The sequence below is a fragment of the Carassius gibelio genome, chromosome B16 (assembly GCF_023724105.1).
Source record: "Carassius gibelio isolate Cgi1373 ecotype wild population from Czech Republic chromosome B16, carGib1.2-hapl.c, whole genome shotgun sequence".
Taxonomy (NCBI): domain Eukaryota; kingdom Metazoa; phylum Chordata; class Actinopteri; order Cypriniformes; family Cyprinidae; genus Carassius; species Carassius gibelio.
The window spans coordinates 15,331,222-15,354,555 of NC_068411.1; the positions used below are offsets into that span (position 1 = coordinate 15,331,222).

At 40.6% G+C, this 23,334-nt stretch overlaps 3 protein-coding genes across 8 annotated transcripts in view; all 3 read left to right on the forward strand.

The window, feature by feature from the left end:
* Nucleotides 1-11,977, forward strand: part of LOC127974622 (solute carrier family 2, facilitated glucose transporter member 3-like) — a 46,506-nt gene extending 34,529 nt beyond the window's left edge. Inside the window, exons 1-12 of one of the 3 annotated variants that reach the window (XM_052578025.1) lie at nt 602-619; nt 1,166-1,316; nt 8,161-8,262; nt 8,354-8,514; nt 8,610-8,850; nt 8,989-9,151; nt 9,252-9,439; nt 10,100-10,204; nt 10,335-10,436; nt 10,586-10,654; nt 10,771-10,974; nt 11,067-11,977. In XM_052578025.1, coding sequence (XP_052433985.1) covers nt 1,293-1,316; nt 8,161-8,262; nt 8,354-8,514; nt 8,610-8,850; nt 8,989-9,151; nt 9,252-9,439; nt 10,100-10,204; nt 10,335-10,436; nt 10,586-10,654; nt 10,771-10,974; nt 11,067-11,297 — 1,590 coding nt within the window. In that variant the 5' untranslated portion in view covers nt 602-619; nt 1,166-1,292 and the 3' untranslated portion in view covers nt 11,298-11,977. Of the gene's footprint in view, nt 1-601; nt 620-1,165; nt 1,317-8,160; nt 8,263-8,353; nt 8,515-8,609; nt 8,851-8,988; nt 9,152-9,251; nt 9,440-10,099; nt 10,205-10,334; nt 10,437-10,585; nt 10,655-10,770; nt 10,975-11,066 lie in introns of those variants that run through there. The other 2 variants (XM_052578024.1, XM_052578026.1) reach the window with 2 other exon arrangements.
* LOC127974621 (solute carrier family 2, facilitated glucose transporter member 3) overlaps nt 1-11,977 on the forward strand; it is a 46,505-nt gene extending 34,528 nt beyond the window's left edge. Inside the window, exon 13 of the transcript XR_008157332.1 lies at nt 11,503-11,977. The gene's annotated coding sequence lies outside the window, so the exon portion shown is untranslated. The remainder of the gene's footprint in view (nt 1-11,502) is intronic.
* ephb6 (eph receptor B6) overlaps nt 1-23,334 on the forward strand; it is a 140,403-nt gene that overhangs the window by 25,970 nt on the left and 91,099 nt on the right. The gene's annotated exons all lie outside the window — the stretch shown is intronic.

Sequence of the window (23,334 nt, forward strand, 5' to 3'; positions counted from 1 at the left end):
ACGCAACTTTTAATTTTTCTTGGACAATATCACATTCATGTAAAAAAATGGTCTAAAGCTAAGCCAAACTTTGAACATTTTATAAAAGAGATTAAACAATATGGTACTACATTAGATAAAATTAAGAACAAAAAAGCAAAAAAGACCTATGAAGCTTTTTGTTACTTTAAATTGTAATTTTACCCCTGGAATTGTTTTATTTTACATATTCTTATGAATGTTTATTTGTTTTTGTACTTGTGAGATGTATATGCTTGTACATTTTTTTTGTATAATTTCTGCACAATAAAAAAAAAAAAAAAAAAAAAAAACAGGCTATGCCTCAAAACCTCGTGAGTTGTCTCTCTAGGGGGCGTTTCTGACATCATTGGCACATTAAATGATGCTCACTAGTGTTTGGCCGCAGCGATCACTTCCAACGAAAGGATGTTACGCCAATGTCTTCAGACGGAGTTCTTGTTTAATCGTGTGACTCAGAGGTTACTGAAACAGGGGGAGCTCTGGAGTGACGACAAAACTGCAACGTGCTCATGTCTCACTCTACATAAAACCCACGAGTGCGAGTGTTTCATCACTTACCGGTGACTACCTGATCGACACAGGAGCTTTGCAAACAAACGTAAATATAATTTTTATACATATATAAACGTACTATAATGGACTATAATTAGCCTTGGAATTATATTTTATGTAGTACTCGAATCAGCTTTTTTTCCCGCCATTAACAACTATTAGTAGCCTATTTAAAATGTAAAAAAAATGTTGCCTTAAAACTTTAAAATAATCCTGCAGTAAATTTAATTGTACTACTTTAAATTTCATTGCTAACTAATTAGAACTGCATGAAGTTGTTAACTAAATTGTATTTTCTTCACTGTTTAACTTTAGCCGTAATGATGCAGGATTTGGGCTTTGATGTCACAGGAAAAACACTTAGACTGAGTTTGAGTAATATGTAGGGTGGATCTTGGGCTGACAGAGATTCCTCATGTATTTGTCTTCCACATTTACTTTGCACATGGTGCTCTACTGTCATCTCAACTCAGCAGACATCCATTACAGGAAGCAGTTTTTTTTCCATTCATCTTTGTGAAGACATAAAAGGATTGTCTCATGCCTTATCATTACTGACAAAAACTATTCATATTCTTTTTACTCCATCTAGAAGCTTTTCCAAATACGGATTTGTTTTCCCTGAAAACATAAGTTTGGTCTCTCTGCAAAAAGAGGAAGAACTGAACTGAAGACTACTGTCTCAATCGCAATAACTGGCTTTCACAACAGAGAGTAGGATGGAGAAGATAAAGGACAGTAAGGTAGAGGCTTTTTTCCTCCGCTTTTTTCTAATCTTGTTTAAAGTTTAATTATTTTCTAAAAACTTTTTTGCTCTAAAGAAGCACATTTATTTTCATGTGTTAAATAATATGCATTCATTGTTGCTATAGTGAATTACTCAATATTACTAAGTACTACTACAGTAAGTGCTAAATTGCAACTTAAATAATACAAATGTATTTTAATACATCACTTACAAGTTTCAAGAGAAATGACATTCAAATATTTTATAGTTTACCACAAATGCATGTCAGTAAATCTGACAATACACTTTAATCATATTTCAAACACAATAGAATCATGAAGTTACATATATAATCCTGCTTCTAAAAAAAAAGCACTCTAAAGTTGAGCTAATAACATTTAATATAGATTTAAACAATTGTTACGACCCGGCTCAAAGTCATAACATAAAGAGGACAACTGACAAGATGATTTCTAATAAAGAAATTGTAAGTTTATTTAAAATTAAACAAATAATGTCTAGGGTTCGAACAAGATAATTATAGTAAATATCAACACAAAATCAAATCAATAAACAGTTGGAAATGAGGTTGGTAGAGTTGTGGAAATAATATGGGAACACAAATTCAAGAACCCACTCTTCAAACAAGAATCACAAAACCCAAATGAGAGAGAGCTAGGCAAAATTTAGGAGCTCCTTAAATAGTTTGCCACAGGTGCAGCTGATTTTCATTGGAGCAATCCCGCCCACCAAAAAGGAGTCAGTCCTAGAACTCAAAAGATAAAAAGAAAACAGGGGCAGGGATGTAACAACAATACATACAAAAATTATCAATTGTTTTTTGGCAGTGGGTTCCTTTGGTTTCATAACATGTACCATAATTTGGGATATAGGTGTTACTATGATACCATATACAGGAAACGTCTCTAGGTTACGTATGTAACCCTAGTACCTCGAGGGAATGAGACGCTGCGTTGAAACGGTTTGGGGAACGCGTTTATCATGAGCGACTCTGAATATCATATCTAATCTGTCTTATAGAAGAGCGTGACGTCACGGGCTGGGTGACGTAAGCGACCAGGAAGCTATAAAGGCACGAGCCGCGCAGCTGGCATCAGCTTCATGTACCAGCAAGCGCCGGCAGGGGTGCCGGGGGTATGGCCTTGAGACCCAACGTCTCGTTCCCTCTAGGAACTAGGGTTACATACGTAACCTAGAGACGTTCCTCTTCAGGAACTCGAACTGCGTCGAAACGCTTTGGGGAACGAGTACCAACGCTGCCAGACTACCAAACCCTTGCCTAGTGTGTATCCGAAGAGCACAGCTTAGGACCAGAGCCGGATTATCCATAAGGGCACTTGGGCCAGTGTCCAGGGGCACCAACCATTCACAACAATTAGGGGGGAACCACATGATACAAGCTTTAAAAATATTTTTCAGAAATTGTTTTATTATTAACTTGAAATTATTAAAAGACCATAAATAACTTGTTTATGAACACTAACGTAACAATAATAATAATAATAAATTATAAATAAATAAATAGTACAACATGACCACTTCTCAGTCCCCCCCTTCCGTCCCTGTCAGAGTTGAGTTGGTCCACAACAAGTACGCGCAAATATGTAATTTTTTTAACAGGTACAGAAAATGAATCAAAATGGACAGACGTCAATTGAGTGCTTTTGCAAAAAGAAAGTTAAAGAAAGACAAGGACGCTAGACGTTTAGCTACAATTCAAAATGTTCCAGGGAGCAAAAGTTTTTTTTTTAAACGAGTGAAGAATGAGCTCAGGACGACAATGACACAGAAGCGATGGACTGCACTCTTGCTTACTCTCCCTGTTTACCATTGAAGTTAAAGTTAAAACATTACCATCTACAGCCGCGAGAGGGCGCTCTATGCTGCTCAGTGCTCCTGTAGTCTACACTGAAGACATAGAGCGTCCTCTCGCAGCTGTAGACGGTAATGTTTTCTTTTGGTTCTTGGTTCTAAATAAATGCGACTTATAGTCCAGTGTGACTTACATGTTTTTTTCCTTGTCAGGACGTATTTTTGGACTGATGCGATTTATACTTAGGTGCGACTTATAGTCCGAAAAATACAGTAGTTGGACAAGTTAATAAATTACATTTGATTTGAGAAATCACCTTAATTATATCTGGGGAGTGGGGGGGAGATTTGAGGTATAGTGTCCAGGGGCACCACACAGTCTTAATACGGCCCTGCTTAGAACGAGAGGACTGAAGTGCCTGGAGTGACTGGCATTTCTAAGCCATAGAATCTTGCAAAAGTAGAAGGCGTGGACCACCCTGCAGCTTTGCAGATGTCCAGCATGGTCGCACCTGCTAGAAAGGCCTTGGAGGCCGCCATACCCCATGTAGAGTGAGCCAAGGCTCCCGACAGCGGGGGACGACCAGAGGACTCAAAGTGGCGTTGATAGTCTCAACTATCCAATGACTCATAGTCTGCTTAAAAGCAGGAAAACCCCTCTTGGGGGGACCGCAGCATACAAGCAATTGGTCCATTTTTCTCCACAGGGTAGCTCTGTGGACGTATGCATCCAGCGTTCGAGCTGGACACACACAATTTAGCTTCTCTTGGTCGGGCTCCCGAAAGGGAGGAGGACAGAAGGCTTGCAGCACTACAGGTTGTGGTTTGATAGAGGGCACCTTAGGAACATATCCCGCTCGAGGGTACATGAACACTTTGTTCATGCCAGGTGCAAAATCAAGATAGGTAGGTGCCACTGAGAGGGCCTGTAAATCTACTTTCCTCAGAGAGGTAATGGCCAACAGAAAGGTGGTTTTAAGAGTCAGATGTCTGTCTGAGATATCTTGAATCGGTTTGAATGGAGATTTGCAAAGAGCCTCTAACACCACACCCAAGTCCCAGGGGGGAACACGGGACCGTACTGGAGGTATTAGCCTCAGTGCACCACGGAGGAAACATGTAACTAAGGGGTGTCTTCCCAAAGACTGGCCATCGAGAAGGGCATGGTAGGCCTCAATGGCCGCCATGTAAACCTTCAGCGTGGAGTGGGTCAACCCTGCAGAGAGCCTGGCCTGTAGAAACACCAGAACTGTAACAACTGGGCAGTTTGCTGGGTTTAGCTGGAAGTCTCTGCACCATGAGGTGAAGAGTTTCCACCTTAGGGCATACAGGATTGGAGGAGGGTCTCAACAACCTCGGTTGAGAGACCAGCTGCTAATAGTTGTGCCCCCTCAGGGGCCACACCCACAGCTTCCACAACTCCGGGCGAGGGTGAATTATCGTGCCCTGGGTCTGTGAGAGTAGGTCTGTCCTGATCGGTATCTCCCATGGAGAGCCGTCGAGGAGCGAGACCAGGTCTGCGAACCATACTCGGCCTGGCCAGAACAGACAGACCCTGTCCCGGTGTACTCTCGCCAGAACTCCCGGGAGCAGAGCAATAGGGGTAAAGGCGTACAGACGAAGCCTCGGCCAGGTCTGTACCATAGCGTCCAGTCCCAGAGGAGCTGGATGAACTAGAGAGAACCTAAGGGGACATTGTTATGTCTCTTGAGTCGCAAAAAGGTCTACTTGAGCCCTGCCAAAAACTTTTCATATCTGCTTCACCACCTCGGGGTGAAGCCTCCTTTCCCCGGGCCTCGACAGTATTCCCCCTGCCATGACAGTATGTCTGCTCCCACATTTAGTTTCCCAGGAACATATACTGCTCTTAACGAGAGGAGTTTGCTCTGGGACCACACAAGGATCTGGTGTGCCAGCTTGTACAAGGGGCGCGAACGCAGACCTCCCTGGTGGTTTATGTAAGAGACCACCGATGTGTTGTCAGTGCGTACCAACACATGGTGACCCCTTAGGTCTGGGAGAAAGTGCTTCAGTGCACGATAAACTGCTAGCATTTCTAGACAATTGATATGCCATGTCAGATGGCGACCACTCCACAGACCATGGGCAGGGTGGCCACTCATGACTGCACCCCAGCCAGTGAGGGATGCATCCGTCGCTAGCATTACACAGCGACAAGGAGCTACCAGCACCGGGCCCTGATTCAAGAACCAAGGTTTCCTCCACATGTCTAAGGCACGGAGGCAGTGCCGCGTTACCTTGATAGTTCGTAGTGGATTGCCCCTTGGGGAAAATCCCTTGGTCTTGAGCCACCACTGTAGGGGTCTCATGTACAGCAGGCCAAGAGGTATCACATTGGACGCAGCTGCAATCAGACCCAACAATCTTTGAAATTGTTTGACAGTGAGTGACTGGCCTTCTTTGACTCTCTCGACTGAGATGAGGTTCAACTCGATACGAGCAGGGGACAATTGTGCCTGCATCGCGGTCGAATCCCATACTACGCCTAGATAGGTGCTTCTCTGAACCGGAGAAAGTACACTCTTCTTGGCGTTCAGTCTCAAACCCAGCTCCCCCATATGTGCGAGAACGACATCTCGATACCGAGCCGCAACCTGCTCTGACTGAGCGAAAATCAACCAATAGTTGAGAATGCGGATGCCCTGCATGCGCAGGGGAACCAGAGCCGCATCTACACATTTTGTGAAAGTGCGGGGTGAGAGTGCAAGGCCGAAGGGAAGTACTCGATATTGGTAGGCTTCGCCCCCGAAAGCGAACCTCAGAAACTTTTCCTTTGTTGTGGAAGGAAGGAAATGTGGAAGTATGCATCTTTGAGATATATTGTGACAGACCAGTCCTCGGACCTGATCTGACCTACAACATGCTTGATCGTGAGCATTTTGAACTTCAATCTCATAACTGAACAATTTAAGACCCTCAAGTCTATAATCAGACGCAACCCCCATCCTTCTTTGGAACTGTGAAATACCGGCTGTAGAACCCGGACTCCCTGTCTTGAGGAGGGACCACCTCGATGGCCTCCTTCTCTAATAGGGTTTTCACTTCCTGTTCCATAACCAGACCCTGCCTGGGGCTGACTATCGTCGGAATGACCCTGTTGAATATTGGCGGTGCAGAGTCGAACTGAATACGGTAGCTTTTTCTACTGTGTGCAGGACCCATTGAGATACATTTGGCAGTAGTTTCCACGCTGCTATATAATCTACTAAGGGAGTCAGTCTCTTGAGACTGACCGCTGGTGTAAGAGGCCCCCGCAGGGGCAGCGAGTGTCTCAGCCCCGCTACGCGCACGGGCGGAAAATACTGAGAACGATGCTCGCTGGGGACCGCTGCGCCCTGGAACACTGGCAGCGTTGACAGACCGGCCCCCAGAGGGCGCTGAGGCGAGACAGGCACCGTGTAATGCGGTTTACGCCACTCTACCCCAGTAGGGGCCGCCTTCTGCAGGCGTGACCGAAACTTATCAGGACTTCTTAACCGAGGGCCTCACAGCCTGAAGTACGGCCCTCAGATCCGCCTTAGGCTGGGAAAACCCTGGTTCAGAGCGTTGTTTCAGCCTCCGGTCCCGATGCAGGGGGAGTGCGGGCGGCAATGCTCTCACTTTAGACTGAGAGGGCTGCACCCGCCCAGCAGCCCCTCCAGTATATATCATTTCTCATAGTGAGATAAATGTCATTATATTCCTCAGAATTTTATGCAAACAAACAATCAGACGAGTAAACACGGTCTGCCTTGTTGGTATAATTCATATCTAACTTCTCATAGTCAGATAGATACTGAATTTAATTCTTCAGAATTAATGCAGTTAACCAATCAGACGAGTAAAGACGGTCTGGTTTTGGTAAGATTTACATCAAAACTGAAAATGATCTAATACATGCGTTGCCTCGGCAACACATGAGCCGCTTAGTCACACAAACAATATTAATCTCCTCGCAGATAAATAGTTGCAGCTGCGAGTTCACAGAGGGGGAAGGAACCACTGTGCATGCTTCCAAACCTCGAAAATGAACTCTAAATCTAGGGAATACAGGTGGAGATAGGCAGAGCCATCTTCGCCCTGTCCTTAGATATGCAAGAAGCACAGTCAGCCCCCCTTTTTTTTTCCAGAGAGCTGACTGCGTGAGCTGCGCTCCTCATTAATGCTGCTCGTTATACAGTTATACAGGCATAATATGCTTGTGAAACTGATGCTTGTGTAACTGTTTGTCTGTGCAACTGATGTTTATGCAGCTTATGTTTGTGCAACTGCGAGCTCATCGACGGCCTCCGTTTCAATCTCCTTGGAGAAAAAAGGGTGGTGCGTCACGGCCGTCACTCAGGGGGAAGGACCGCAGCACTCGGGCTTCCGCACCCGGAGATCGGGCAGATCTGGCGGGTGAGGTAGGAGATAGGGACGTACTGTGTCCATACCCTCCAGCATATCTGGTGCAGGCGCCGCTCCACCTCGGCGAAAGCGGGACCGACACCACGAAGAACGCTGGCGAAGACTCCCCCTCGAGAGAGTCCTCCGGGATTAAAGCGTCCACACTGGCTTGTACCAGTGCAGGCAGTCGGCTCCCTCAAGAGCTGAAACAGCTTGCCTCGATCCCATGCAGACCGTGCACAGACCGTGTATTCCCACTCATGATGAACACACAATCTGAAACGCGATCTGGATTCACCTTTCAGATGTCTCGTCTTAGCTTGCTAAAGAATCTTTAGACTCAATTTAGCTGTTGAATTGAAGCAGAAAACAAGAATTAGAATTTTGAATGAGTGTGACCACTGTGTGACACGAGAGTGTATTTGTGTGCTAAAAATAATGATAAAAGTGAGAAAGACCCTGCTTTTCTTCATCTGTTTGGCTCTATTAGCCTTTAATGCAGGAGTTTTCCAAACTTTTCATGCCACTGACACCCCCAAACTGATGACAGACTCAGTTTTACCTTTTGTCTTATATTCATCTTTACTTTACTTATATTCATTTTCTGCATCTTACGGTATGTGTTCCTTCTTATTGTCCAGGGGAAGCAGGTGACATGGTGCCTCATGTTCTGTGTGTCCACGGCTGTCATCAGCTCCTTGCAGTTTGGCTACAACATAGGCGTCCTCAATGCACCCGATGAGGTAAGTGTTTCAAGTGAGTAGCATTTTAGAGTTCAAAAAATAACACCTTATTACTTCATCACTCATCGTCTGTCTCTCTGTTGATGATCAGAAAGTGCAGAACTTCATCAGAAATGTGACTCAGGAGCGCAGTGGAGAGCCAATGCATAAATCCACATTGACAAAAGTGTGGAGTTTAACGCTTTCCATTTTCAACGTTGGTGGCATGATCGGGTCTCTTAGTGTTGGCACACTAGTTGACAAACTAGGGAGGTGAGAAAATCACACACTTTCTTTAAACATAAAACCAATATAAATGGTTTGTTTAAAAAAAAATCCTTTATTCATCTCCCATCTTCTCGTTACAGACGAAAATGCATGCTTCTGTCCAACATCCTGGCTCTGATTGGTGGAGGCCTGATGGGTTTATCCAGCATGTGCACCTCTTATGAACTGATAATAGTGGGCCGTCTGGTTATTGGTGCCTTTTGCGGCCTGTGTACAGGATTGACGCCCATGTATGTGGGTGAAATTGCTCCAACGGCACTTCGAGGGGCTTTTGGTACCCTTCACCAGCTCGGGGTGGTCATCGGCATCCTAATTGCACAGGTTAGATTATCCTATGTATTTATGCTAACAACAGATTAAAGGGATAGATCACTTAAAAAAAACTTTCGGTCATTATTTGCCAAATAAAAATAATATAATTTATTAATCAATGGGTAATTTTTCTGGATTTCATGGTAGATCTTAGGTCTGGAGTTATTGCTGGGATCTCAGTCTATGTGGCCATTGTTACTGGCTCTGACGGCGGTCCCTGCAGTGTTACAGTGTGTCATGCTGATCTTCTGCCCGGAGAGCCCTCGATACCTGCTGATCACTCTGAACCAGGAGGAGGAGGCACGCCAAGGTGAGTCTGCTGTGACTGCTAAAGAATGATAAAAGGAACTAAACTGTATTTACTCCTCTGGACTGACATTGTATGTCTTCCTCTCTTTTTTTGCTCTCAGTGCTGACACGTCTTCGTGGGCATTCAGATGTGGAGGATGACATTCGTGAGATGAAGGAAGAGGCCTTGAAGATGTCCATGGAGAAGAAGGTTTCTATTCCAGAGCTGTTCCGTAACTCCGCTTACAGACAACCCATTATCATCGCCATAATCCTGCAGCTGTCCCAACAACTCTCTGGCATCAACGCTGTGAGTCTCACACTTCATGCAAAATGTCTCGCACCACGTATAAATCTGATGTTTGATTAACTCAGCATATTAAACATTTTTATAGCCAGCAGTGTCTTTTTTCCAGGTAAAAATATTGAAAATATCCATCAAACAAGATCCCATTCGGATAGAGCCACCAATAAAACCAAAGTCATTTGCACTATGTGCAATAAGGACTTTTTTTATATGGAATTAATGCCATCAAAGCAGTTCTAGCCTAAAATACACAACACCCTCTGGATTGTGTATTTATGTATCAGAATTATAATAGTTAAATGCATAATTTGTTATTTATTTATTATTATTATTATTATTTTGTAAAATTAAACAAATATCCCTGGTTTCCCAGACAAGGCTTAAGGTTAGTCCCAGACTAAAATGCATGTTTTAGCTGTCTCAGCTGAAAATATCTTGCTCTGACATATCTTAAAATATGTCTGTGTCATTTTTCAGTCTCAAGATGCACACCTGTAGCATTTTCTTCTAAATTAATACATTTTTATAAAAACTGCCTAAATATATTTTTTTTGAATTCTCAGTTTCTAAGGCTTCCTTGCATGTTTTCCCCCTCTTTGACTTAGAATATTGACATGATCAGTCCTAAATGTTGAACAGCTGTGTTTTCTGTCAATCTTTTAGGTAATGTATTACTCTACCAAGATCTTCAGATATGCAGGTATCACTGAGGCAGTCTATGCCACCATTGGAGTGGGTGCAGTCAACACTCTCTTCACCGTCATCTCTGTAAGTTTACACTGCTGAGCTAAAATCACCCTACTTATGTGCATTTTTATGCCCTTATGTCTTTTAAATACTTTTATGATGGTGCACTAAAAGACCTGTGTTTTGATTCTTCCACTGCTTTGCTCAAAAGCTCTTTCTGATGGAGCGGGCAGGAAGAAGAACACTTCATATGGTCGGACTAGCTGGAATGACTGTCTGTGCTCTGCTCATGACCATTTCTCTTGAAATTCTTGTGAGTTGTTGGATATCATTAAATAGCACTAAATGATAAATCACTCAAATCTTCCGAATTAGATGTCATCGATTTAACTATGGTTTATTTAAATGAAAAATACAGGGATTACATTTTTTCTAATTCTTTTTGTCTTTTCTGAACTTAAGAACCCTATTGGAGCAAAAGCAGGAAGTGGTGCTAACATGACTGCCATTCCCGAATCTGTATCTGCTGGGGTCAGTTTCTGATCTTACTAATGAACGCCGACTTACATCTTTGTTGGAAATCATTCACTGAAATGAACCATTTCTCTGTTTCTCTCTCCAAATGGTTCAATTTCCTATACCGCTAGCAGGCAACTTCCCCAATCAGCGTTCTGGCCATTCTGGCAGTGTTCGGGTTTGTGGCCAGTTTTGAGATGGGACCAGGACCAATCCCATGGTTCATAGTGGCGGAGTTATTCTCTCAAGGTCCACGCCCGGCAGCCATCGCTGTGGCGGGATGCTGCAACTGGACCACCAGCTTTTTTGTCACACTGTTTTTCCCAGAACTATTGGTGAGAACCTTGTCAAAGAAATTCATCAGTATCACATTTGTCTAGGATACAAGAACTAAACGCATTATATTGTGATATTGCTTACTTTTCAGGAACTGTTGCATGCGTACGTCTTTATCATATTCCTCATCCTCCTTATCATCTTCTTCGTGTTTACATACTTCCGTGTTCCCGAGACTAAAGGAAGAACGTTTGAAGACATTGCCAGTGGGTTTTCCAGTGCCGTCAACTACACATCCCCGGAGGGTGCCGTCACAATGCCAGTCTTCCCATCATCAGAGAAGTTTCAGATGACTGAAATGGCTGGTCAGGAGAAAAGCTGAGCAAACCTATAGAAAAAAACCTGTAACCCTCACAAGATTGGCACCTTAAATGAACAGATGCAGCTGAATGATGGATATTATTATAAACAAATAGCTAGATCAGTCAGATCAAGTACATCAGTGTTTTCACAAGTAAATCACAATGTTACACTGCAAGTCACATTTCTGTGATCAAACCATTGTGCTTTTTACTATTAGTGCCGAGGTAGCTTCAAAAACTTGATAGGGTTTAAAAATGTCTGAAAAGTTTGGAAACCACTGACATAGAGGTACTAAACAGTGTCATGCCAGTTACAAAGTCATTTTAGCAAAAAAGTGTTTATTACATGTGGTTGCTGGTGTGTATGTTTAGGACGTTAGACTTTGCCGTAATTGTACAGTAACTTACCGCAAAAAAGGCCGGTAAAATACCATTTACATTATTTACGGTAAACTACTGTAATATGCACTGCTTTGTGGGTATTTTGTTTGAATTTTACAGTAACTTACTGTATATGGGCACAGTACTTTACTGTTTACGCAAAAGCAGTAGTGCTACTGTAAATGAAAAAGACAGATTTCTATACATACAATTAAGTTATAATCATTGCCTTTGTCATTGTGTCCACAACTTGTATTACTCATAGGGCTATATGCATATTGTATTAATGTTTTAGGCCTATTAAAATGTCATATGATAATGTTTTATTGTTTTTTTCCGTCTTGTCCTGCAGATTGAAATCATAAAATCATTCTCATTTCACACACTGGATGTTAATTTTAATAGTAGCATTTTCTCCAATAAAAAACAACAATACTACTACTACTACTACTACTAATAATAAATATAATAAACGGAGCAGAAACAATAGGGTCCTCTCACCATCGGTGCTCGGGCCCTAATAATAATAGTAATCGACAACTGGTTCCCATACAGGCAAATTAGGCATTTTTTGTTTTATTTTTATGCCAGGTAAAAGAGCACAGGTGTGGTGATATTTAAATAACAACAACAACAATAATAATAATAATAATAACTTTGCTTAGACCTCACAAATTTTAAATTGTTGCTCACGTGCAAAGCCCGCGCAACAACGTGGCAGAATGTAAACTGATGTTTGTGTGATGTGTCGAGTGCGTGCAAAACTGACGTCTCTCAGAGGGGATCGTTATACCTTAGGCTACGTTCACACCACAGGGCTTTATGCTCAGTTCCGATTTTATTTTTTAAATTAGATTTTTTTGCAAGGCCGTTCACATTTCCAATTAAATGCGACCTTTTGTGATCTCCTGTGTGAATGTGAAATGACCCAGAAGTGACCCACATGCGCAGAAGAGAACTCAACGGTGAACGACGTCACTCGTTGTTAGCGGAAGTAGTTAATGTTAAACATAGATGTCAACAACAGTGTAGCCAACAGCGGAGCTCTTTTTGCAAATTATTAAAGTTATTTCACCAACGAAGCCAGCACAATTACAATCTTCTCGTTTTAAGAAGAAAATTAAAAAGAAGGTTTTTGGCCATGGCGTTTTGTGGAGCATTGTTAGCAATGTCGGTACAGAGAAACGTGTGGGTGCGGAGTCACAGGCAGGAGTGGTGGGATACTGATGTGAGTGGCTCTTCTCGTTCCCACCTACTTCAACGCAGAATTATGGCGTTTGTAGCGTATCAATGACGTACAGGTCGGATATATGTGGCCTGCCTGTTCAGACGGAGGTCGCATTTTAAAAGATCGGATACGTATCGGATTCAGGACCACATACCCAAGTGGCCTGGGTCACATTTGAAAAGATCGGATCTGTGTTGTTCAGACTGTCATGAAAAGATCAGATACATGTAACGGATATATTATTTTGAAAGAAGTTTATTTTTGGGATACTTTTATTTTGGCGAGTGGGCCGCTTTTTGCGCATGCTGTAATTGCAGCAGGTGTAGACGAAGAAGAGCGTGATGTATGGGTGTGTCGCACACAGAAGTGAGTGCAGCGTTGTGATTGAGAAGCTCGTTCGATAAAGTTGATTCAACGGAAGATTATCGAGGCTTACGTCGAGTAAAATACAACCGCACTTAGTGAAGGTTTGGATAGTGATCCGCGGCTCAATGAAGTAAATAGATTTTTTTTCGTGATGTGTGTTGGCTGTTAGAGTGACGCAGTTACGTAACGTGAAGGCCACTGAGATTGTGAGTAAGTGTAACGGAGGCCAGCGAGTAGTGCTGTGCAGGTAAACCTCACTCCCCGATCTCAAGAGACGCACTAGCGACAGACACTAGTGGCTGTAGCCATTTAGCCGCCTTGTTATTGCGTCTGCCTCCCATGCCGGAAGACCCGGGTTCGAGCCCCGCTCGGAGCGTCAGAGAGGACCCGGGTGAGAGGGGTTACATTGGTGCCGTGACCCGGATGGGAGTGAGGTTTAGGGGGGTGAGTGTAACGGAGGCCAGCGAGTAGTGCTGTGCAGGTAAACCTCACTCCCCGATCTCAAGAGACGCACTAGCGACAGACGCTAGTGGCTGTAGCCGTTTAGCCTCCTTGTTATTGTGTCCGCCTCCCATGCCGGAAGACCCGGGTTCGAGCCCCGCTCGGAGCGAGTGCGAGGAGCGTCAGAGAGGACCCGGGTGAGAGGGGTTACATAAGCTTAGAGTGAAAACCCTGTTTGCTTGTATTTTTTTAAATATCTTTTATGTGTTTTTGCTGCATTTTGCACTCGTGTTTTGATTGAAACGCATCGGCGAGATCTAACATGTCAACGAGACTGTTCACGTGTAATTAAGCTTCCCACACGTATTAGCGCACGTGAGACCGAGACCGCTGTGAAATGCAATTAACTTTTCCTCCGATCAGAGTTCGAAGATTGAGTTGTTACCCTGCCATCCAAGGGACATCTCCAGTTGATTCATCGCAGTTTGAACCTTTTTGAGACAGTTTATCTGTGGGATATTTTTTTTTTTTACAAGAATGAGTGATTTTTTTTTTTATTAAACTGTGATGTTCAGTTTTTTTCAACGCACCCTACGTCCAGACAACGCACTCTAATTCATCGTTCTACGAACTGGTATTTTTCTCATTTTTTTCCATTTTATTCAGTGACTCAACTGATAAACAGTGAACTGTGATAATTCAAGTGCACTACAGAACAGAAGATACTGTGAGTAAACCTTTCAAAGGACATTTCTTATAAGTGCTCATTCTAAAGTAAGATTTAATTGTGTATTGTTTTCTTCAAATGTGATTGTTTAAAAGTGATCATTTGAGAAGGGTGAGAATTTGTGGGTCTACCAATTGAAAAATTGTATGTGATTTCATTTTGAAGTTTCATTAGGTATTTGTTAAATCACAAGTGAAAGTTTTTTCTTTCAACTGATATGTTGAAGGTGATTATGTAAATTTGTAACAACGGCACAAATACTGTAAATTCTTTATATTTTCGTTTAATTGCTTTCTTAATCAGACAAAAAAATAATAATCATAGGAAGAAGAAATCTAGAATTAATAGTTTAATTTCTAAACTTGGAACGTGTACTCTTCTCTTGGGAGCTGTCAGGGAGTGGGGAAGTCTCACTTACTTTATTAGATCTGGGGAGGGAGGAGCATATAACACTGCACTGTCATATATGCAATTTCACTTCAGGAAGCCACCGTGTATCACTACTATAACTGAAGCCTACCCTTGTCAATCAGTAGTGTTCTAACACAATAGAGTAAGAAACCACATACCCACATTAGTGTGTAACGAGACTAAAAGGTTGGGGAACGGGGACCAAGATCCTTTCGTTGTCCAAACTTCCAGGGCAGCCATAAGGGCAGCCATAATTCATTTCCCCTACACAACGGGCTTAATACCCCCGTTACATACAGGTCGCATAGGGGCAAAAAAATCGGAATTGGGTCGTTTCAGCCTGCAGTGTGAACGTAGCCTTAGACACCAGCTGCGAGTTTTTCTGAGGTAAGTACTTTTTACTTGACAAATTTATTTTATAAGTCACTTTTACAACGTAAACTATTACCAATATCAATTAAATATAGCTAAATTTATGAAGAAAGTAAATAATACAATCTAATAGGCTATTATTAACAGGGCAGTCTGAAGGAACTTATAGTTTTCCTCAAAAACTGCCGCTTTCATATCCCATTATGTCATACAGTTGACTGACTGCCTTTTCCAGATGGACCCAATGTAGTATTTACACAAACAATGGTTTTCCGTATTTTTTTACGACCAGTTATGGTATATTTTACTCGTCATTTAAATGAATGCTGTTAAATGTGTGTGACGTTAGACTATTTAAAGTAACATTGGCGCGAATTCTCAAAGGCACTCTCTCGCAGTCTCTCGCTCCCAGAGCGCGGTAAAGTTAGTTCTAGGTTTGATCAGAGATATTCGCCTAGGCTTGCTTTAGGGACCGTCTGCAAATTTACCCTTACGAAAAATAACCATGGTTTTATTATAGTAAAACTGTAGTAACCCATGGTTTTTTGACGTATTGACTGCCATTTGTAAAACCACAGATTTACTACAAATACCATGGTAAAACTATGGTTAATATAGCAAAACCATGGTTAATTTGTGGTTACCATGGTTTAACTACAGTAACCATGGTTTTTTGGTTTTATTTGTAGTAAAACCATGGTTAATTTTCGTAAGGGTACATCTCAGTACAAAACGAAGTCCAATAATTAATACAAATTATGTTTCCAACATCACAGTAAATGTCTTGTGGGCAAACTGACAGAACATATTTAGCCAATATGTCCCTACTAACAATATCTCCCTTACTGTATGTACAGTACACACAAATTATTTTCTTTAAAAAATTACTATAATTCATCAAAAGTTTTTTTTTTTAATGTTCCAAAGGTTGTAGGACATTTTTAGTTACAAGACTGACTTACTACAGGTGAAATTTTGCCAATATCTCACTTACTGTATGTACAGTAAATAAAGGTTGTAGGACATTTTTAGTTACAAGACTGACTTACTACAGGTGAAATTTTGCCAATATCTCACTTACTGTATGTTTATAAATAATTATTCTTAGAAAACAATTACTGTAAATAACCATGAGGCTATTTTTATGTTCCAAAGTTTGTCGTATATTTGTAGTTAAAAGACTCACTTACTACAGGTGAGATTTTGGTGACTCAATGTAGCATACAGTCTAAACTGTTTATTTGATCTACCCTGGTCTCCTACTTTCTGTAGCTCTAGTGACTCTAGCTCACTGCTACAGAAACTCTTTTTCTTTAACTCTCTCTTTTCCTTGCAAGATACTCTGCTCTTGCTGCAGGGTAGGAGTTGACTTTCTATCTATGACGAGCAGTCTTCTCTTTGCTTGTTAATCTTGCCATCTAGGAAATAGGTAAAATAGGTAAAAACTTGTTTTAAATGACTGTATATTAAATACATGTATAGGCACATAAATAAAATGTCATTGTGTAGTTTTTTTATTTATTTATTGTTTTTTACTTACATTTTTCCTGTAGGACTGTACTACAACAGAAAAAAAAATGTTTATCCCTATAAAAGCAATGGAAAAGGGCTGAATAATAAAAAAAAAAAGATAAAATATACAAATAATTATGCTTAAACAATTAACTCTATGTATATAATTGATGTATAGAATATGAAAACTACAAATATAGGACATATATCTATCATTTAAAACACTCAGCAATGGTCGCCCCACATGATACTCGGTTGCCCCATATGATGTTTTCAAGTTCACTCAAGTATAACAGGCTAACAGTTAGCCTCAGAAACCAAACTAGCTTCTTCTAGTGTCAAAGCACTATCAAATGTATCATCAAAATATAGATTTGTGGGAAAAAAATTATAATTCACAGTTTTGGGGTGGTCGCCCCACATGATGACCAAAAGTGACTACGACATTACAGCAGTTAAAAAACAGCTTTTTCTTACTATATGAGAGAGACTGATTTACCTTACAGTTGATTCCAGGGGGTCTTCACTTGTGTCTGGCTGATGCAATATCCCATCCTTGAGATGTTTTTCAAAATAAAGGTCCCAAAATTGTGGTTTATTGATGGTCGCCCCGGATGATATGGATAGAATCAACTTAATTCGGACAACATTCGTTTGTATATCATGAAGAAGTCGTGGCCTAATGGTTAGAGGGTTGGACTCCCAATCGAAGGGTTGTGAGTTCTAGTCTTGGGCCAGACAGAATTGTGGGTGGGGTTAGTGCATGAACAGCTCTCTCTCCATCTTCAATACCACGACTTAGGTGCCCTTGAGCAAGGCATCGAACCCCAACTGCTCCCCGGGTGCCGCAGCATAAATGGCTGCCCACTGCTCCGGGTGTGTGCTCACAGTGTGTGTGTTCACTGCTCTGTGTGTGTGCATTTCGGATGGGTTAAATGCAGAGCACAAATTCTGAGTATGGGTCACCATTCTTGGCTGAATGTCACTTCACTTCACTTTTATGATAGAAATATATGTGCAAATGCTTTTTTTAATGGGCGTCACATCATTGACCCAGTATCAAGACTTACTTACTACAGGTGAAATTTTGCCATTATCTCCCTTACTGTACATACAGTACATAATTATTCTTAAAAAAAAACAATTACTGTAAATCACCAAAAGGGTTTTTTTCCTGTTCCAAAGGTTTTAGTACACTTGTAGTAACAAGACTGACTTACTACAGGTGAAATTTTGCCATTATCTCCCTTACTGTACATACAGTACACACTTATTCTTAAAAAAACAATTACTTTAAATCACCAAAATGTTTTTTTCCTGTTCCAAAGGTTGTAGTATGTTTGTATTTACAAGACTGACTTACTAGAGGTGAAATTTTGCCAATATCTCCCTTATTGTATGTACAGTACATAATAATTATTTAAAAACAATTACTGTAAATCAACAAAATGTTTTTTTTTTCCTGTTCCAAAGGTTGTAGTACGTTTGTAGTGACAAGACTGACTTACGACGGGTGAAATTTTGCCATTATCTCCCTTACTGTACTTACAGTACACACTTATTTTTAAAAAAACAATTACTGTAAATCAACAAAATGTTTTTTTCCTGTTCCAAAGGTTGTAGTACATTTTTAGTTACAAGACTGACTTACTACAGATGAAATTTTGCCATTATTTCCCTTACTGTACGTGCAGTACACACTTATTCTTATAAAAACAATTACTGTAAATCACCAAAATGTTTTTTTCCTGTTCCAAAGGTTGTAGTAAGTTTGTAGTTACAAGACTTACTTACTACAGGTGAAATTTTGCCTTTATCTCCCTTACTGTATGTACAGTATAGAATAATTCTTATAAAAACAATTACTGTAAACACCAAAAGGGTTTTTTCATGTTCCAAAGGTTGTAGTAAGTTTGTATTTACAAGACTGACTTACTACAGGTGAAATTTTGCCTTTATCTCCCTTACTGTATGTACAGTATAGAATAATTCTTTAAAAACAATTACTGTAAATCACCAAAAGGGGTTTTTCATGTTCCAAAGGTTGTAGTAAGTTTGTATTAATAAAAATTACTTACTACAGGTGAAATTTTGCCATTATCTCCCTTACTGTACGTACAGTACACACTTATTCTTAAAAAAACAATTACTGTAAATCACCAAAATGTTTTTTTCCTATTCCAAAGGTTGTAGTACATTTGTATTTACAAGACTTACTACAGGTGATATTTTGCCAATATCTCCCTTACTGTACGTACAGTACATAATAATTCTTTAAAAACAATTACTGTAAATCACAAAAAGGGTTTTCTCATGTTCCAAAGGTTGTAGTAAGTTTGTAGTTACAAGACTTACTACAGGTGAAATTTTTGCCATTATCTCCCTTACTGTACGTGCAGTACACACTTATTCTTATAAAAACAATTACTGTAAATCACCAAAAGGGTTTTTTCATGTTCCAAAGGTTGTAGTAAGTTTGTATTTACAAGACTGACTTACTACAGGTGAATTTTTGCCAATATCTCCCTTACTGTACATACAGTACATAATTCTCTAAAAACAATTACTGTAAATCAATTAGTTTTTTTCCTGTTCCAAAGGTTGTAGTACACTTGTATTTACAAGACTGACTTACTACAGGTGAAATTTTGCCATTATCTGACTTACTGTATGTACAGTATATAATAATTCTTTAAAAACAATTACTGTAAATAACCAAAAGGGTTTTCTCATGTTACAAAGGTTGTTATACACTTGTAGTTACAAGACTGACTGGCTACAGGTAAGATTTTGCCATTAACTCACTCTATATACTGTATACTGTCTGTTGTTCACTACTGTTTTTTTTTTTTTTTTGTAAATACATTAGCCACAAGTAGGTATTGGAACTGCTGTTGTTTCTACAACATATTTTCTTATTGATACATAAAACAAAAACAAAACACAAAAGAGGATTTTTTTTATTCAAAAATTAAATCACATTCTCACCATTATAACAACCTTTTCAAGTCTTAAAGTGCAAAATGACACATACTTTTTCACAAAGTTTAAGTTACCTTTCAAATGTCCATATTGTAACACATTACCAATATTTAAGTGGACTTTTTTTAAACTAAACACACATTGTACAATACCACTGGGCATCCTTTCCAAGTATGATGTCCTGAGATAGTCCAAGGCAGCATGCATGGAACCATTGTTGTCACTGTTCACACTGTATCTTCAAAAGTAAACCGAAATGTACCATTAAAAAGTAAACACATGCAAAGTTGATTGTACATATTTTAGAACATGTTTAATCAAATTTTAGTTCAATATACATACCCAAAGAGTGTTGGATTTTGCCTCCTTATATCCACAGTACGAACAGTACTCATCCTTGGATTCTATAGCAGATTTTATTTATTTATTTATTTATTTATTTATTTATTTATTTATTTATTAAGTAATGCATGTTGCATGCATGTATGTATGCATGCATGTTGAACAATAATTTGTATAATGTACTAAACTGTTATTTAGCCCTCTTATTTTTACACTAATACAATTCAATAAGTTTCTTGAAATGTTACTATATATATATATATATATATATATATATATAAAATAATTTTTTTTTAATTTAAATTAAATGTAAATTTAATTTAATTTAAATATTTCAATTACTGGATGCTTGTTACATAACCTGATCCATTAAGAATATCGTGTGCCATCTGTCGTCTCACTTCCTTGATACTATTTTGATTTGGATCAATGTTGAAAGCATGTGGGATTGCTGGAAATTTTTCAAATCACCTCTCTTGCCATCATAAAAGAAGTAAATGTTAAATGAAAAATGGTTAACTTTGGCATACCAGGTTAAATATACCATGCAACTTTTCTGGGAGAAAAATTTCATATTGTCCGTAGACAAATAAAACATTTATATTTCATCATAAAAATGTTGTTAGTATATATAATGAATAATTTGTATTGACTTCATAAATGCATTTAAACAAACAATAAAAATCACCTGTGCAACAAACACCCCACAATTTGGTTGTATCTTTTTGCACTGTGTGGTCAATGGTGCTTGTTTTCCATTTGATTTTCAACCATTCCCTTTTGCTATGTAGATTGAACCTTGTCTTGAAATATTGTCTAAAAGGAAAGGAAAAAATTAAAGGAAAAATTAAAAAAAGAAATGTGGAAACATGATGTTCCTCTTCAGGAACTCGAGCTGCGTCGAACGCTTTGAGGAAATGCCTTTGGCAAGATCAACTCTGAATATCATGTGCAATCTGTCCAATGGAAGGGCGTGACATCACGTCGGGCCAACCAATGCTTTCACAGAACAGCTTTCAACATTAATACCACTAGAACAATTATTTACAATTTCAATTCGAAGAAGAGAAATTTGGTGTCAAATTTGTTGTCCGTAATGGAAATGCAACGCTGGACATCACATGTAAACCCATGAGAGTTAAACACTTCCATTGACCACCCCCCCCCAGCAGAAACAGACTGAAATTCCTAAGGGGGGGGGGGGGGGGGGGGGGGTTAAAGAAACTGTCTTTTTGTACATATATATGGACCAAAATGAACTCAAAAAGACTTATAAATGAATCGGTCCATCGCTTCTCTCCATATTCATTTATGTGTAACCCCCACATTTTACTATCATGTTATAATCACTTATTGTGTATGTCTTTTAATAACTATGGGATAGCTTGAGGAGGATACATTTTAATGTCTAGTATCTATGTAATCAAATCTGCTTGCTTGAAATAGTCCAGACAATCATTTATTGGTCACATGTATCATATTCTGGTTATAGGAATCATGTCCAAAATTAGACCCTGCAAGAGCGGGAAAATTCGGACCACATGCTTGGTAAGATAAACATATGATTTATGATGCCCCCGAGCCACGACAATATCTGATTGGTCAAGACAACATTTGAGGTGTGGCCAACAGGCCAGTTTAAATACTCAGGACACCATAAAATCTTACTTTTAGTTGTTAGCCTTGCTTCTGCTACTAGTCATGCCTGCTTTTAATCTCTAGCTATGCTTCTGCTATTAGTCATGTCTGCTTTTAGTTCTAGCCTTGCTTTGCTATCAGTCATGCCAGCTTTTAGCTTTGCTTCTTAGCTTTAGCTTTTAGCCATGCTGTTTGTCATCACTGTTCTTTGAGCGTGGTTCCAGCGTGTTTCAGTCTGCACGCCTGCTGCTACTTAGCCACGATGAGAAGGAACACAACTTAGTCTCGTCAAACTTTACTTCTTTTCTTTTCCGTCGGAGAGTTTCGTGTTCTGAGTTAAGTTTTGTAACGTCGAGTTTCAACTTCAACCAGCACACAACTCCGTCTTCAGCCAACACCCAACCAGGGCTTCCCAAGATATTTATATCCAGCGCAGATTTGATGTTAAACGGCTCGTTCAGTGAATCGCAGGGCGTCTCAGTGATCAGCCGTGAAACACTGATTCTGTTCAAATTCCCTTTAAAATCTTAAATTATTCTCTTTGAGTTAAATTGACCTGTTTCCCTTACAGCGTCTTTCAGCAAGCACTCTGTGTGTGCATTTCTAAAGTCTGTCTTTTGAGTCTTATTTGCTGTTGTCTGTCCAATAAAACAACATAATGGCAAAAAGCAAAGCTAAGACATGACATTTGAAGGGCGATTCCAGATCGCGTTATAGATTGTGTGTTCCTCCCTGCCCACGCTACTTTACGGGTGGGGATACACACAGTCTATGCGTGGTTTGCCTGGGATCAAAGCACGTTGAGTCGGTTCTCAAGGGAGCCGACTGTCTGCATTGTGAACGATTGCTGATGCAGACGCTTTGATCCTGGAGGGCTCTCTTCAAGGAGGGAGCCATTGCCAGCGTTCCCCGCGGTGCTGGCCCCGCTTCTGCCGGTTCGCAGGTGGAAACCTTGGGTTCGGAAGCACGCTCATCGGTTTCTTCCTCCCAGGGTGAGGGGTCAACACTCCACCTCTCGTCGTCTGAGGTGGATGTGGAGACAATTAGTAGGGATTCGCCACCCCTATCACCCCAGTATGAGGAGATGTTTGAGGTGGTTACTCGTGCAGTTGGTAAATTAAAAATCGAGTGGCCTGCAGAAAGGTAAATTAGATGAACGTTTTCTGCGGCCGAGGCAATCACCTCCATCCCGGAGCCTCCCCTTTTTTCCCAATCTCCATGAAGAGATAGCGAGATCGTGAAACCACCCTTTTCCACCCGTCTCTTCAGCCACGACTCTCAATACTACAGCTATGTCACGGGGCTCGATGAGCGAGGGTATAGAATGTATAGGGTATATGCCCCGGGTTGAGCAGACGCTTATGAGCTATCTGTTGCCCGGTTCGGCATCGTCTCTGAAAGCTCAGGCCTTGCCCACGAAACCGCTAAAAACAGAATCTATGTGCTCCCCTACGTCGGGATCACTCTGAGTCGGGGACTTCCAAGCCCAAATCAGATCTTCGGCCGATTATCGAAGCTAGGAAGTCCTCTACAAAGAGGTCCTTATGCCAGAGGAGCAGTGACCCAGAGGGTAGCCCCCACTGGGGTAGAGAGGTGTCCACCTCATTATACGGAGCCCGTCTCACCTCAGTGCCCTCTGGAGGCCGGTCTGCCAAGC